At 45.0% G+C, this 14,609-nt stretch overlaps 1 protein-coding gene across 1 annotated transcript; it reads right to left on the bottom strand.

The window, feature by feature from the left end:
• Positions 1-3,963: 3,963 nt before the first annotated feature.
• On the bottom strand, positions 3,964-6,249 carry LOC6590913 (cytosolic non-specific dipeptidase). Its single transcript, XM_002015368.2, has 6 exons — positions 6,170-6,249; positions 4,934-5,702; positions 4,803-4,870; positions 4,475-4,739; positions 4,158-4,409; positions 3,964-4,100 (listed from the first exon to the last, which is right to left on the bottom strand). Exons 1-6 carry the CDS (start codon positions 6,205-6,207, stop codon positions 4,056-4,058), a joined length of 1,437 nt encoding a protein of 478 aa, XP_002015404.1. The 5' UTR covers positions 6,208-6,249; the 3' UTR covers positions 3,964-4,055.
• Positions 6,250-14,609: the final 8,360 nt, after the last annotated feature.

Raw genomic sequence — 14,609 nt, 5'->3', positions numbered from 1 at the left:
CATACAACGAAAATGTAGCTACCAATTTTCTTCCTGGGGAGATTTAATTTGATGTTGTTGGTGAGAGGGATACATTTTTAAATCGGAAATAGTCGGCAAACACGACGATCCTTTTTTAAAGAATATGAATTACAGTGTATAAACCGAAGTTATGCTCTTGTTTTTCGCAACAAAGCCGGTATTAATCTTTATTCGATCGAGTGCCCCAGAATTTGGTTAAAATTCAATTACATCATGAAATGCTTAGAGAATTTATTGCTAAATTATCAAGATGGAAAAGAATTATGAACACAAGGCTTTTGCAAGAAAAACGAAAGTGTACGACATAGTTTTAAGTCAGTTATTGTTACGTATCGTTTGCAGTTTTCATATTTAAGAAATACGTTAAGGTGCATAGCACCTATTTGGGTTTGCTTTTAATGTTGGTGTTTGAGATGCCAAGCTTTTTTGGCACCTATGTATGTATGTGTTTCAAAAATGAAAATAGAATTTGGTTTAATCTTTATAATTCGTATTTAATTTTGGTGGCTTAGCGGAAACCGATTGTTTGCTATGGCCAGATAAAATTTATGCGAGATCGATATGTAACCAATGAGCAGAGGGGTTAGCATAGAACTAAAATAGACGACGGCGTCAGATCAAAGTTATTGCCGAAGTGGCGGCGGCAGATCAAGGTAATTGCCGAAGTGGCGGCGGCAGAGAGCCCCTTTAGCGGGAGCGCAGCAGCTCTGCAGAAAGTCAACGTTTTACAACATAAGCGGCTCTCTCTGCTCATACAATAATAATTCTTAAAGCTACGGTTATTATTTGGCGGCTGGCCCGAACAGTTGGTATTAAGTGGGAAAAAAATTTTTACATTGTACATCGTATTCATTGCCACCTCCTTCCACGACGTCATTAACTTCGACTGCAACCTAAACTGGGATGTACGAATCTATATTGCCCTAACGGTTATTCCGTGTCTGTTAATCGGACAGATCCGGAATCTCAAGTGGCTGGTTCCGTTTTCGCTGATGGCCAATGTGTTCATTGTGATTACCTTCGTGATTGTCCTGTACTACATGTTTGACGAACCACTAGTCTACTCTGATAAGCCGCTGATCGCCCCGGCCGCGCACATTCCCCTCTTCTTTGCGACGGTCATCTTCGCAATGTAGGGAATTGGTGTAGTGATGCCCGTGGAGAACTCAATGCGCAAGCCTCAGCAATTCCTCGGATGTCCTGGTGTTCTTAACATGGCTATGATAACTCTGGTGGTGCTTTGGCCTCTGGAACAAGAGCAACCGTCATCATTGGGCTCCCGGGATAATGTGCCAAAACCCAAACTCTAACCGAAGACAGAGAAAAACGACTGACTAAACCCCAATAGGTCATCAAAACGAAAGTGCCTACAAAAACCAATTCATGATAAAAATAAAAAATTATGGGAAATTATTAATACCATAAAAAGTTTTGTTTTGCTCTTAGGGAGAACTTAAAAACTATATGTGTGACTTAATTATGGAATAGCGTTCAATGACTGGGAGCCCAATCACTTCCCATCAGCCAATCTTCCTCCTCATCGTCGTTTTCGCTGGCATTGTTTGCGTCATCGCTATCATCCCTTTCGCTTTCGCTTTTCTTTTAGTTCTTATCCTTATCATCAGCGGTGGAGTCTTCGGGATTTCCTTGTCCTTTTTTTGATCGTCGGTGCTGGATTCATCATCGGAGATGAGTTCCTTGCTCTTGAAGCCACTGCCAGAGGTATTTGCTTTCTTCGATGGCGGTGGGTCAGATTTGCGTTTCTTGGTTGCCTTGCTGGAGCCTCCTTTGTCGTCATCACTGCCACCGCCCGCTCCGCACTTGTAGTTGCGCATATCTTCCTGATAGCGAAGCTTATTCTTGTTAGCGTCCTCTTCCCGTTTTGACTTGTCCTCGAGCTCCTTCCGCATTTCAACGCCCTTTTTTGGTTTTTCGGCTCTGATGGCCGGATTTTCGCGCTTAATGCTTTAACGGGTATCCTTAAACCCCAACATGAAGGCGAGAGTCCCTGGTATCCTTCTTCTTGTTTTTTTTTTCTTCGGGATAGACAAATATTTAATAAAGTTTACTATTCTTTTCCTTGTGCTTTTTTTTGGGCGAACCATCAGTGCCACCCTTTCCTCCGCCGCCACTAGCGTCAATGCCGTCGTCCGAATCAGCCTCCACCTTGCTGTCATACTCCTCGGCCACGTCTTTCTTCGGAATCATCGCCGTCATTATCTTCCTCCTCCTTTTCTTTGGACTCGGCATTTAGGCGAGCTTGGTAAGCATCGGGCTGGTTCTCATTGTCAGAATCTCCAAAGTCTACATCTTTTTGCCTGTGGTTAGCTTGTATCCAATTTCACCAGCCCATCGCAAGTGTTTTCGATGGACACCTTGTTAACAATGTTCCGTATGCCCTCTAGCATGTCCTCCGTGTAACTCCGTGTCCACATCATCACCAACGGTATTCTGTTTGGTTTGTCTGTGGTTTCCCCATGCATGACCATATTGACTTCAAAGTCAATGGCATTTATTGGCACCCAAACACACACATGTTATCCAGATCTAGAAAGTTCTCAAAGTTCAGCGGAGCATCGTGAAAGACCATTTTGGCCTGTTCCTGTTGAAGCTGTAGCGAAATAGAGAAAGGAAAAATGATTAGCATGCGAATGATATCCACAGAATAGGGTCGGCACGACCTAATCTATTGTCCACCCCCGTTACGATATGCCGCGTCGCGCACACAGTTACACAAGCTTGGAAACGACATACAATTGCGAGGTGTCGTTTTCTAACGGGAAAATAATTTTAAATAAGCTATATACATTTCTTGTATATTATTCTAAAATACATATAAAAATCTCTAAAATGGTTGGGCCGATTGATTAATTTGATTAATTGTAGGATTTTTTCTTCCAGCCCTATAATAGAAACGTTGGTCCAGATTCTGCATTACTTCGTCATTACTCTTGATTCTGCAGAACAATGGCTGTTGGTTGTCTCCAAAGGAGGTGAAGGTGTATTGGTTTGTTAGAAAAAGTAAAAAATGTCACTGTTTCCCTTACAATAGTTTGTTGGCTTGACGCCTATCCGGCTTTCTCAATTCTGTGATGCCGAAATGGATAAATGCAGTTGCTGCGACAAGGAATCCGGCAAATTACAAAAAATTAAATTTTGTAAGTACATCTCCTCTAATTTTTGAAGTATTTTATTTTTATTTCTGATTGATTGTCGGTAATCACCGCTAATCAGCCCAAGATAAATAATCTGGCTGCTCTACGACGTCCCGTCGTAAGGAAGCGTCTGGCGATATCTGTTCTGCTGCAGATCTTCCAGCAGTGGACCGACATCAACGCCATTCTCTTCTTTTCTACTTCCATATTCGAAGATGTGCGATGTCACACATCTCACACATTTCAGATGAGTGAAAGCGGTCCAGATTCGGTGGTCGGGTCGTTTCCGATGTCGTATCCAAGCATTCGAGACAGACCGAGTACTATATCAGTCAAACAGAATCGTACCCTAGCAGGACAGAACCCTAGGAAGTTCCGAACATAACAAGTCATTGCTTGCCAGTTTAGACCCCATTTCTACCACTTTTTCTAATACCTTTTGTAATATTTTTGAGAATTTTGTAGTATTTTCTAGTATTTATTATTGAATCACCTCGTTGTGCTAATCCAATAAAGTAAAAATCCAGTAAATGTCATTTAAAGCCACGTCCTAGGCCATATCGAATATAAGCATATATCGTATAACCATATCGTGATAAGCATGAAATTCCTGATCAAAATCATAATCCTAATTCAGCAATAAAAATCTCGGGTTTTTAAAAAATATCGGGGGTAAAGGCAATTCAAAAAGCGGAAAACTGAAGTTTTTGCTTATTCCGGTGCGTATGTATGTATGTACGATATGATTTAATATCTAAATACAAAAAATAATATAAATTCATAAAGATAATACGTATATGAATATGTATATTGTAAGTGCACAATTGTGATGTTATATCGCTGTTGTAGTCGAATCTCGTAGGTCATCATACAACTTTCCTACAACTTTCCCACCTCGTGCAGATAGGCGCCGAGAAGTTTGGTCTGGTAAATGAAAAGGCTTTAATCACAACGAAAACTATTCGTTAATTGGAAACCTACCCCTTCAATGTAGTTGTAAATATCGATCTTTTCATTTTGAGAATGAGCACCATCATCGCAAGCACCCACAGGGACCAGGATGACATTTTTTCCAGTCGCTTCCTGCAATGTGAGGGTGACAGGAATGGAGCCGCCTTCGCGAGTCATGTCAGGTTCCACATTGAACACATGCTTGATAGCACGCTTCGCAGCCTCGTAGTGTGGGTGGTTGGGATCCTCAGTCCAGGGCTTGCCAGCTGACAGCATGACGACCTACATGCGTAAGATCAAAAGCTGGTTAGCCTGTATCAATGTTTGGGGACATGTAATAAACATACCTTCATTTTGTTGGGTGAGCCACGCTCCACCCATTTATCATTGATGTAGTTTACAACGCACTCCTCAATGTGCTTTGGGTCTTGGTCGGGTACTAAACGAATGGAGAACTTGCCAATGACCTTCTTGGGTATAACAGTCTTTGCGCCCGGCTCATAAAAAGCACCTTCGATTCCATGAATGGACAAACTGGGAAACCGCCATCTGGCCTGAAGTAGTCTCGTTTTGTCGCCGTTATGCGGCAGCTGCTCGACACCAACGTCTTTCCTGCAGGAGATTACACCGATTACAGAGATTTACGATGTAGATGTGGAGATTACATTAAATTACTTATACTCGGCCACTTCAAAGTCGATGTTCTCGTAGATTTCTTTCTCGTTTTTTAGCTGCGGTGCCACCTATTAGGTGTGGTATTGAGGAATTTAATAACTAGTCGCTTGTTGTCTAATATGACCACTCACGTCACGATCCACTCCTGGAATCAGTATATTGGTGTCCTTGTCGACGAGTAAGCTGAGCAGGTAGCAAAGATCTGGCATTGCTTCATGAACGGTTCCACCGAAAACTCCACTATGCAGATCCTTGGTGGCACACTCTACCTCCAACTGGAAATATGCCAAGCCACGGAGACCATAGGTGAGGCACGGACGTTTCTTTCCCAACCAGTAGTTGTCCGAAATGCAAACGTAGTCAACATCAGCAAGGAAATCATTTTTGCGTTCCATCAAGAGATCATCGAGGCCTTCGCTGCCACTCTCCTCCATTCCCTCGAACACAAACTTAACGTTAAGTGGCAGTGGAATGTTCAGCTTCTGGTATGCCTCGATCGCATGAATCCAGCACAGGACAGGTCCCTTGTCATCGGATGCCCCGCGGCCAAACAGCTTTCCATCGACCTCAGTGAGCACAAAAGGCTCGGTGTCCCAGCCGTCCTCCTTCAAGGCAGGCTGCACATCAAGGTGGCCATAGACCAAGACAGTCTTCTTAGTGGGGTCCTTGCCCAGAGTCCCCAGCAGCACCTTTGGCAACGGAATTATCTGGCCGCTCGGCAGGGTCTGCTTACCCACATCTGCAAGCTCGATTTCTGTGCCCAATGCCTTTAGCTTGTCAGCGGTCCAGTCAACCATGCGATCGATTTCGCCGCGCTTATCAGGCCAAGCCGAAACGGACTGAATCCCCACAGCGGTTTTTAGAGCGCCTATGTAATCGCCTTTCTTGCCATCAACGAAGCTAGAAAAAATGTAATCATTTTATGACCAACAGATATGGGCGTGTGAAATTAATAATAGGAAACCACATGTTCTATGAACTAGAAAAATATGGATAATCGTGCTTGCGGTTTCTTTTTTCTCTTTTCTATTCACCCCTCGCCCATCACACATCTAACAAAGAAAGCGATAAAGAGAATAAATTTTTGCAACGTATTCCAGCCAGCGGTCGTCCGAGATAAAATGCAAATCACCCCCACCCATTAATGTACTCGTACATATAAAGATAGCGTGAAGCATATATGCACGAATATCTTTATGTTCGTGCCAATGAAATGGAAAAACAAGCATTTAGCCATCTTTTTCCTGTCGTCCCTTATCAGGCGTTCTCTTATTTTTGCGGCACAGCGTGTCTGACGTCAAAAGCGGCTGGCAACAGGATTTCAAGTTATCCCTGCCACCCACACAATCAATTTTGTTTTTACTTACGCGAAGAATTGCTGAAGTTCACTGGGAAGCTCTGACATTTTTCTAATATTTTAATTTTTAACTTCGCCGTTCGCGTTGCGTTTAAATAGTTTTTCGAACAACAGCTGTGCAGTGTGACCGTGAACCTACCACCCAAATATACCATCTGACTTTCAAAAATATACCCTTACATATTCGAAATATACTGTTAAGACACGTCTTTTCGCTCACTAACTGTTAAATATTTTCACAAATTAATGATTTTAAAATACGTTATAATTTGTATTGTGGGTAATTGTTAAGCGAGTCAAAGATTGGGGACAAAAAGGTCTGTACTCCAACTCTATAAGTTGTAACTAACTATAGCAAGCTTTGCAACGCCATAGAAAAGGAAATATAATGAATTATGTGTTACGAACCTTTTTTTTCATCCCAGGGCTGGGTACTTGCCAAGCCCTCAGGTCGCACAATATACCAACGAATTGGACATCTCGGACAAATTCAAATAACAAAAGTAACCGAAAAAAAAACTGCAAACGGACTCTACTCGACAAACAATATCACAGGAACTTCCCCAGGTCGAGGTGTCGATGTCTTTACCTCTGACTTACCTGAGATCCGAATCATAACGCTCTGGATCTTCCTGCCATGAGCGGCAGTCTTCTTATCCTCTCGTTGTTGTGGCTCCGCTTCCCCCCATTCGAAACAATTAGCAACTCATTGTTTTGCTTATAATTTTCACGTTAACTTCATACTTTTACATGGTATCATTACTAATCTATGCCTGCCTATTCATACCCCCCTCATCGTATCATTACGGGCGGTTAGATAAATAAATAAATAGGAATAATTAATATAATAAATATAAATAAATTACATATAAGGAAGAGTATATGTATAATTAGATATTATTTAGATTATTAGAGATTATATATAAATGGAGACGTCTAACAAAAAGTGTTAATTGGAGTAAAAAAGTTAATTGATTATATTCTCTTGGTCCCTAGCAGGATGAGGGACCCGCACTATGTGGCCAGGATAGTTCCGCGAGACCAAAAAAAAAAGCAAACCAGGGTGGCGGAACTGGATTTCGCAAAAATAATAAATTTGGGGTTTTTATTTCTCCCCCTTTGGAGCGGACTCACTTTTACGTTTATTGGGTATTTTTTTCCGTCCCGCTGGTCAGCTCTAAAGGTTCTGGTGTTTCCCTGATCCTGGTCTCCTGGAATCACAGATTTTTCGATAGAGTGAGGAGGCCAAAGCGTGACTGCTACCACCGGCGGGCACGGGGAGGAGCAATCCTCTCTGCGTGTCGCCAGCGGTCACACCTCGGGCATGGCGGGAGCAGGCCATGTCAGTTGTAATACTACTGCCACAAAAACGACGCGTTGCAGGGTGAGCCGCGCAGGTGCCGTTGTCGACGCAGACTCGGACCCGGAGAGCGTGCTATCCATTAGCAAGACCGAAGAGGAAAGGGAAAGAGGAAAGGGGATGAAGGCAAAAGCTCAGTATAAGGCGGCCCTCAAGTTACTGAGCCGGCTCCAGGGCAAGGCGGATATCTCCCAAGAGGAGAAGTCCAAGCTAGCCTGGGCTGAGCAACGGGTACAGGATGAAGGCAACAAACGGTGGATTCGCCAACAAGGTGAAGGAGATGTTGGCCACCAAGAGGAAACGCTCGATCGAGAGTGCTGCCAAAGACACTCCGTCGAGCAAGCGGCAACGCGGGCCCAAGGTGGCCACCCCCTAGCCGAAGACGAGAAGTCAGAAGTCAGAAGGCCATGAGCGAGGTGTCCAAGAGACATCTCATTGTGGCCTTGATCGACCGCAGCGACGAGAACGGGAAGATGACGGCGGCGCAGTGGAAGTTAGTCCACGCGCAGCTCGTCGATGCACTATTCTCGCGAATGGAGGAGGACCCCAGCGCTCCCATGCCCACGTTCGATGGAGCGGGATGGCTGAACGGGGTCAAAATCCTCAAATGTAATGACGACCCAACGCGGCAGTGGCTGGTGCAGAAGGTGCCCCTACTGGAAGCTCTGTGGGAGGGGGCCAAGCTGGAGGTGGTAGACAGGGAGCTGATCCCGTCCATACCAAAGGCGAAGATGCTCTTCCCCATTGCTGTCCAGGGGGAGCGAGCACTGAAGCTGCTGCAGAGGCAACGGACGTGCCAACGGCTGACTGGAAGTTTCTGCACGCCGGTAGCCCACTACCCAGCGAGGGGGGCCAGCACGTGATCCTCCAGCTCAGCAAGGAGGCGGAGGACATCTTGTATCCCAAGTTGGGGAAGATGGCGTGGGGCGTAGACCTACGGCTGAAAAAGCGTCCCCGAGGAGTGGAGTGGAGTGGAGGAGTGGAGGCCGCCCAGGGTATGGCGCTGGACGACTCGGAGGAGGAGGAGGACGGTGACCTGACAATCATAGTCAACCCGTCGTGCGAGGTTGAGTTAGCCACCCATGACACTAAGGGTGCTGCAACTCAATCTTAATAAAAGCAAGGTAGCGTCGGCGGAGCTCCTCATTGCCATGGAGAGAGGGTCCGCCGACATAGGGACAAGGGCCCGTGCAAACTTTAGTCCAGGAGCCGTGGATTGCGTCAGGCAACTCTGTGGCCGGACTAAAGTCCTCAAATTACAACCTTCTCTACTCAACATCGGTAAGCAGGAACAGAACCGCCGTACTCGTACGGAAGGGAATCCATGCTCATCTTATGTCTCATTACAGCACGGATGACCTGACGGTGGTGATGCTGGAGAGCGAGGAAAAGCGACTAATGGCAGCTTCCTGCTACATGGCACACGACAGGCCCGCCCCTCCGGAAGAACTTCGGAGTCTGGTGACAGAAGCCGGCTCCAAAAATCTCCAACTCCTCATCGGCGCAGACGCTAACGCCCATCACAATGTGTGGCGAAGCCCCGACCTCAACGATAGAGGCGAGTCACTCCTAGACTTTATCTTATCCACTAACTTAGACGTAGCAAACGTGGGGGAGGAACACACCTTCGTGGGTCCCACCTCGTCAAACGTGCTAGACCTAACTCTTGTCACGGGAAAGAGTACTTTGGTATCTGACTGGAGAGTCCTCGAAAGACCATCCTTCTCAGTCCATAAGTACATTCAGTTCAAGTGCGAATTCAAACACTCTTCGAAGATAACAGTCTATAGAAACCCCCGGAACACAAACTGGGCAAAGTTTAAAAAGACAGTTACTTCGAAGCTCGCGATATAGATATAGAGAAGTCCCGAAAGACCCTATCCAACGAGTTACTGAACGCCTACCATGCATCGTGCAAACCCTCGAGAACGAAGAGGAGGTCCAAGCCAATCTGGTGGAACCGAGATCTCTCCCTCTCCAAAGGAACAACCTCAAGGAATTCTTCAAGATCGCCAAACAAGCGAACGAAGAGATTGTTAATGAGGAATATAAAATCCTACTTAGGAGCTACAAGAAGGAAATACGTAAGGCACAAAGGAACTCGTGGAGAAACTTCTGCTCCAGCATCGAGAAAGTGCCCGAAACCGCTAGGCTCCGGAAGCTGCTTTCAAAGCAGCCCACAGTACAGAGCCAACTAAAACTAGACAACGGACAGTGAACAGAGGGCAGTAAAGAAGCCCTAACAGCACTAATGGAGGCGCACTTTCCTGGATGCACCGAGGTCACTGGAGCACTGGACGCCAAGGAGCATCAGGACCTATCAACCGAGGAACAGCACTCCCCAATAGGTCTGTTAACCAATAAGAGAATCCACTGAGCCATAGACTCCTTCGCGGGCATAAAAGTACCAGGATTGGACCGGATATTCCCAGCCATGATGCAGTTGACCAAAGAGGTTATTACCCCATGGATCTTCGCAATATACTCAGCATGCCTAAGTACAGGCTATATCCCCATCCAATGGAGAACCTCGAGAGTTGTCTTCCTCCCTAAGGCAGGAAATTGCAGCCACGTGAGTCCCAAGGATTACAGACCGATAAGCCTTACCTCCTTTATACTAAAAACACTAGAAAAGCTCTTGGATTTGCACATCAGGAATAAGGTAGGGGGACTGATGTCAACAAACCAACACGCCTACACCAAAGGGAAATCAGTGGAGACGGCACTACACTCGCTAGTAGCCAACATCGAGAGCGCCCTTCACAACAAAAAGTTTGCGTTGGGAGCATTTGTGGACATCTTAGGAGCATTCAACAACGTGGCCACAACCGCAATAACAAGTCGCCTATAAGCGAATAACATACACCCTGCAATCAACGTCTGGATCAAAAACCTCCTAAGTTGTAGACGGGTGCAATCGGAGTGGGGCACTGCTTCCATGGTAAAGGGGGCACACAGAGGCACACCTCAGGGTGGAGTCCTGTCGCCACTACTGTGGAATTTGGTGGTCGACGACCTCATTAAGAGATTTGAAAGGAAGGCCCCAAAGATAACAGCTTATGCAGACGACATAAGCATACATATTACGGGTGTATGTCCATCGACCCTCAGCTCCTTAATGGAACGTACACTCAGGAAGATACGTGAGTGGGCGGAAGAGGTAGGACTCAGTATCAACGCGGACAAGACGGACCTCATCCTCTTTACCAAGAGGTACAAGGTACCGATATGGACCTCCCCGACATAGTTCAATCGGCAGGGAAATGACCAGATCAACTGATTACATGACCCCCAAACTTGCCTTGACGTCAAAACAACCACATCTTTAGGACCTGAAGACTGGAAAATTGGAAGGGACCAAACTGTGCAAACAGACGGCTCCAAGATGGACGGAGGAGTAGGAGCGGGCCTATACTGTACAGACCCTGAGATAAGGCTGTCGTATAAGCTACCGGACCAATGCTGCATATTTCAGGCAGAAGTTTTTGGGATCGGGAAATCCATCGGGAAAGCAGCGGAGGTCGCTCTACTCACAGAACGAGCACACGATGCGGTCAACCTATTCGTCGATAGCCAAGCGGCGATAAGTCCATGCAGTCGTCCGCGGTCAGTTCCAGAAATGTCTTGGCGAGCAGGGAGGCACTAGGCATCCTAAGCACGACAAAGACAGTGCGGATCTATTGGGTTCCCAGCCACCAGGGCATCGAAGGAAACGAAGCGGCGGACGTACTAGCTAAGGAAGGCGTCGGGCTGGAATAGGAGAACCTAGAACGTGCCTGTCTCCCTTAGAACGCTGCAAGGCGATCTAGAGAAGCAGGCTAGAACACAGACTGATAGCAGGTGGAGAAGTACCACCACCTGCAGAACCTCGAATTTAATGAGCAAGGAACGCAACGAGAAAGGACTGTAGATTGCTAGTGGGAATACTTACAGGTCACTGTCTGGCTGCTGCACATGCAGCAAAGCTAGGCATCATCAACAGAGGCAGTTGTAGGAAATGTGATGAACCTGGGGCTATCGAAACCCTGGAACATCTCATCTGCAACTGTCCGGCTCTCTCAAGGGCAAGGAGGAGATACCTGGGCACCCCAGTGCTGGCATCACTGGAAGATGCCTCCAAAAGGACGCCACAGGAACTGCTGGCCTATGCTAAAAACATCTCGATTCTCGGGGACTTTAAAACCACATAAACACTCCCGCGACGGTTCATACACCGCCCTATCCGGATAACTAAGGGCCAGATTGGCCTATGCGTGGCCCCGCTGAGGGCCGTCCGGGCTAACATAACCTAACCCAAACTACATATATAAATGGCAAACGAAACGCATTAAAAGTTTGAATCTAAAGTCGTTGTTTTCAAAAGAATCCTTAAATTATTATGGACCTATTTCAGGTTAAGGTAAGCTCAGTCACGTCCAGGGGTCAATCCACAAAAAATTTGTAGAAGTAGATGGAACTTTAAGGAAAACGTCGGGTTTGGCCTATCGCAGGTGGTGGTGTTGGTAAATAATATATATGCGGGGTGTTGTAACTTATTAGCAGGTTTATGTTTATCACACGTTGGGGGATGGATTGTATCGAACCCTTTTAGGTTCGTTACAAAATCAAAAAGTATACACTTTGGTATTAACTTTTATAATTGTACGGAAAAATTCATTCTTGGTTTTTAGTCCGGAAATAAAATTGTTCTGTTATTGCGTTGTATTCTATGAATATTGAAGAGTTTGTAAATATTTTTTTGTACCTCCTTGCAGTTCAAGAACCAGTTTTCTACGCGAAAGCTTGGTACCTCTTAATTAGCAGATTAATTCGATGTTTCTATGGTTATTCAACACTTTTTCAAATATTTCTTTCAATTCTGATAAGTTTTGGGTCTCTGTTTTCATTACTAAATGCTCATTTCAATGGTCTAAAGATTCTCGATCGGATTGAAACCAGGAGCATTTCCCGGCCAGTCCATTGTCCTCATTCCCACTATTGATAAATATTATTTTAGTTAAGAGAACCTATCATTGGAAAAATCAAACTTTTTGAATATATCATTACACAATATAATACAAAAGTTTGAAAAAGTATGCCTGACCAATCTTGCACTGTGGTAAGTAGCAGAATCGTCCTAGAAGATGAGGGCGTCAGCAAGCGGAAAGTTTTCCGTTGAAATTTTTTTGCACGGGACCGCCTTCACATATCCGTCAATTTGTGCCAGATAAACTCTAAAATGAACGAGGGGGAACGTTGTGAGTTGTTGCGGACACCGCAACTCTACATTTATACCCGATACTAAGTCAGTATGGCTCTCCTCCGGCAGACGCCGCTATTATTAAACGAAACGACAAAGAGTGCGTGCGAGAGAGACAGAAAATCAGTCTGAGCGTGACGTCGGGCGCTGCGTAGCCACTGAAAATTGATTTGTTCCTTTGGCTATAAAAATGATCTGATCTGATCCAGATTCACCAATCTAATAGATATGGTCGTTATCTATGATTCTGAGTTTTTCGTTTTCTCGAATCTGCAATATTGTGGATGCAACAGATTTTCGTCCTTTGTGTGGGCGGAAGGGGGTGGGGCGAAATTTTGAGATATACGCTTTATAGTGAGATCTAACAGGAGTGCGGATACCGAATTTGGTTACTCTAGCCTTAATAGTCTCTGAGATTTGTGGATGCCCCAGATTTTCGTCCTTTGCGTGGGCGGAGGGGGGTGTTGCGAAATTGTGACACAAAACGGTCAAGGTCCGATATAACAGGAGTGTGGATACCAAATTTGGTTGCCCTGGCTCTTACAGGTTCTGAGATCCTTGAACTCATATTTTGCAATTGGCAAAACCGACCATGAAACCTATGTGTTAGAGAGAGACAGAGCGAGAAAGAATGAAATTGTTTTATTGATTCTGGCTATGATAATTATACGATCTGGTTCACATTGGACATCTGGACATCCTCTACGATTCTGCGTTTTCAGTTTTTTTGTATCTTTGAATTTGTGGATGCCACAGATTTTCGGCGGGCGGAATTGGGCGGGGCGAAGTTTTGAAATATTTTTGTAGCAGTGACATATCACAGAAGTCTGGATCCAAAACATCGTTGCTCTAGCTCTTATAGTCTTTGAGCACTAGGCGCTGAAGGGGACGGACGGACGGACGGACAGATGGACAGACAGACAGGGCTCAATCGACTCGGCTATTGATGCTGATCAAGAATATATATACTTTATAGGGTCGGAAACGATTCCTTCTGGACGTTACACACATCCACTTTTACCACAAATCTAATATACCCCAATACTCATTTTGAGTATCGGGTATAAAAAACGAAAAAAATCCCCAGAAACTCCTGCTGCCTCCTTGCGTAACCGTTCGTTTCAGGCATTAACTTTTATGGCGTTCTCCGACTTATATTTGCGTTTATTTTAGATCAAATAATAACATTATATTTCTCCAATCATTAACAGTCAAAGTTTCGTTGAGTTTGGGGATAATAGACCTAAAAATAATGTTTTACACATTATTTCTTTTTTGTTTTAACTTTTTTTATGAAAAAGAGACTTTAATTAACAGCTAAGAAATGTATCTACACAATACAAATGTTTCCCGACTGACTTCTGAGTATTTGAATACGCGACATCGGTTTAAAGTTAGATAACATGAGTGTCCACATATTACTGTCCGCTACTGTAACTAACATAAGCTTTGTTTTGCATAGAGATCAAGATGCCAGACCGATAATAATAGTCGCTGGTGCTGCCACACCAGCGAACGACTATAAGATTAGTGTTGTTGAGGGGCTGCGATCCGGGCTGCCACAGTACACCCCCTACAAAAGTTACAAATCTTTAGTTTTGTCTTTTCTTCTCATATGTCCGTAATGGGACACTTGATAGCTGATCGTCAGAAGAAGAAGAAGCCTGTCGACTCAAAATAGCCGTCTCTTTTCCATTAATGCGGATGGTGAAGACCCTGATGACTTGGATGCAATCGGGTATGGTCCTGTGGACGGCGGCTCCAAGGGTTTTTTTATAGCATCAGCCCGAATAAAAACATGAGAACAATTGGGAATATCCTTAAGCAGGAAGAGTTTGGGCTTGATGATGA

This window comes from Drosophila persimilis, unplaced genomic scaffold, assembly GCF_003286085.1.
Source record: "Drosophila persimilis strain 14011-0111.01,24,50 unplaced genomic scaffold, DperRS2 tig00000002-arrow-pilon, whole genome shotgun sequence".
Classification (NCBI taxonomy): Eukaryota; Metazoa; Arthropoda; class Insecta; order Diptera; family Drosophilidae; genus Drosophila; species Drosophila persimilis.
This window is presented reverse-complemented; position numbering and strand designations above follow the sequence as displayed.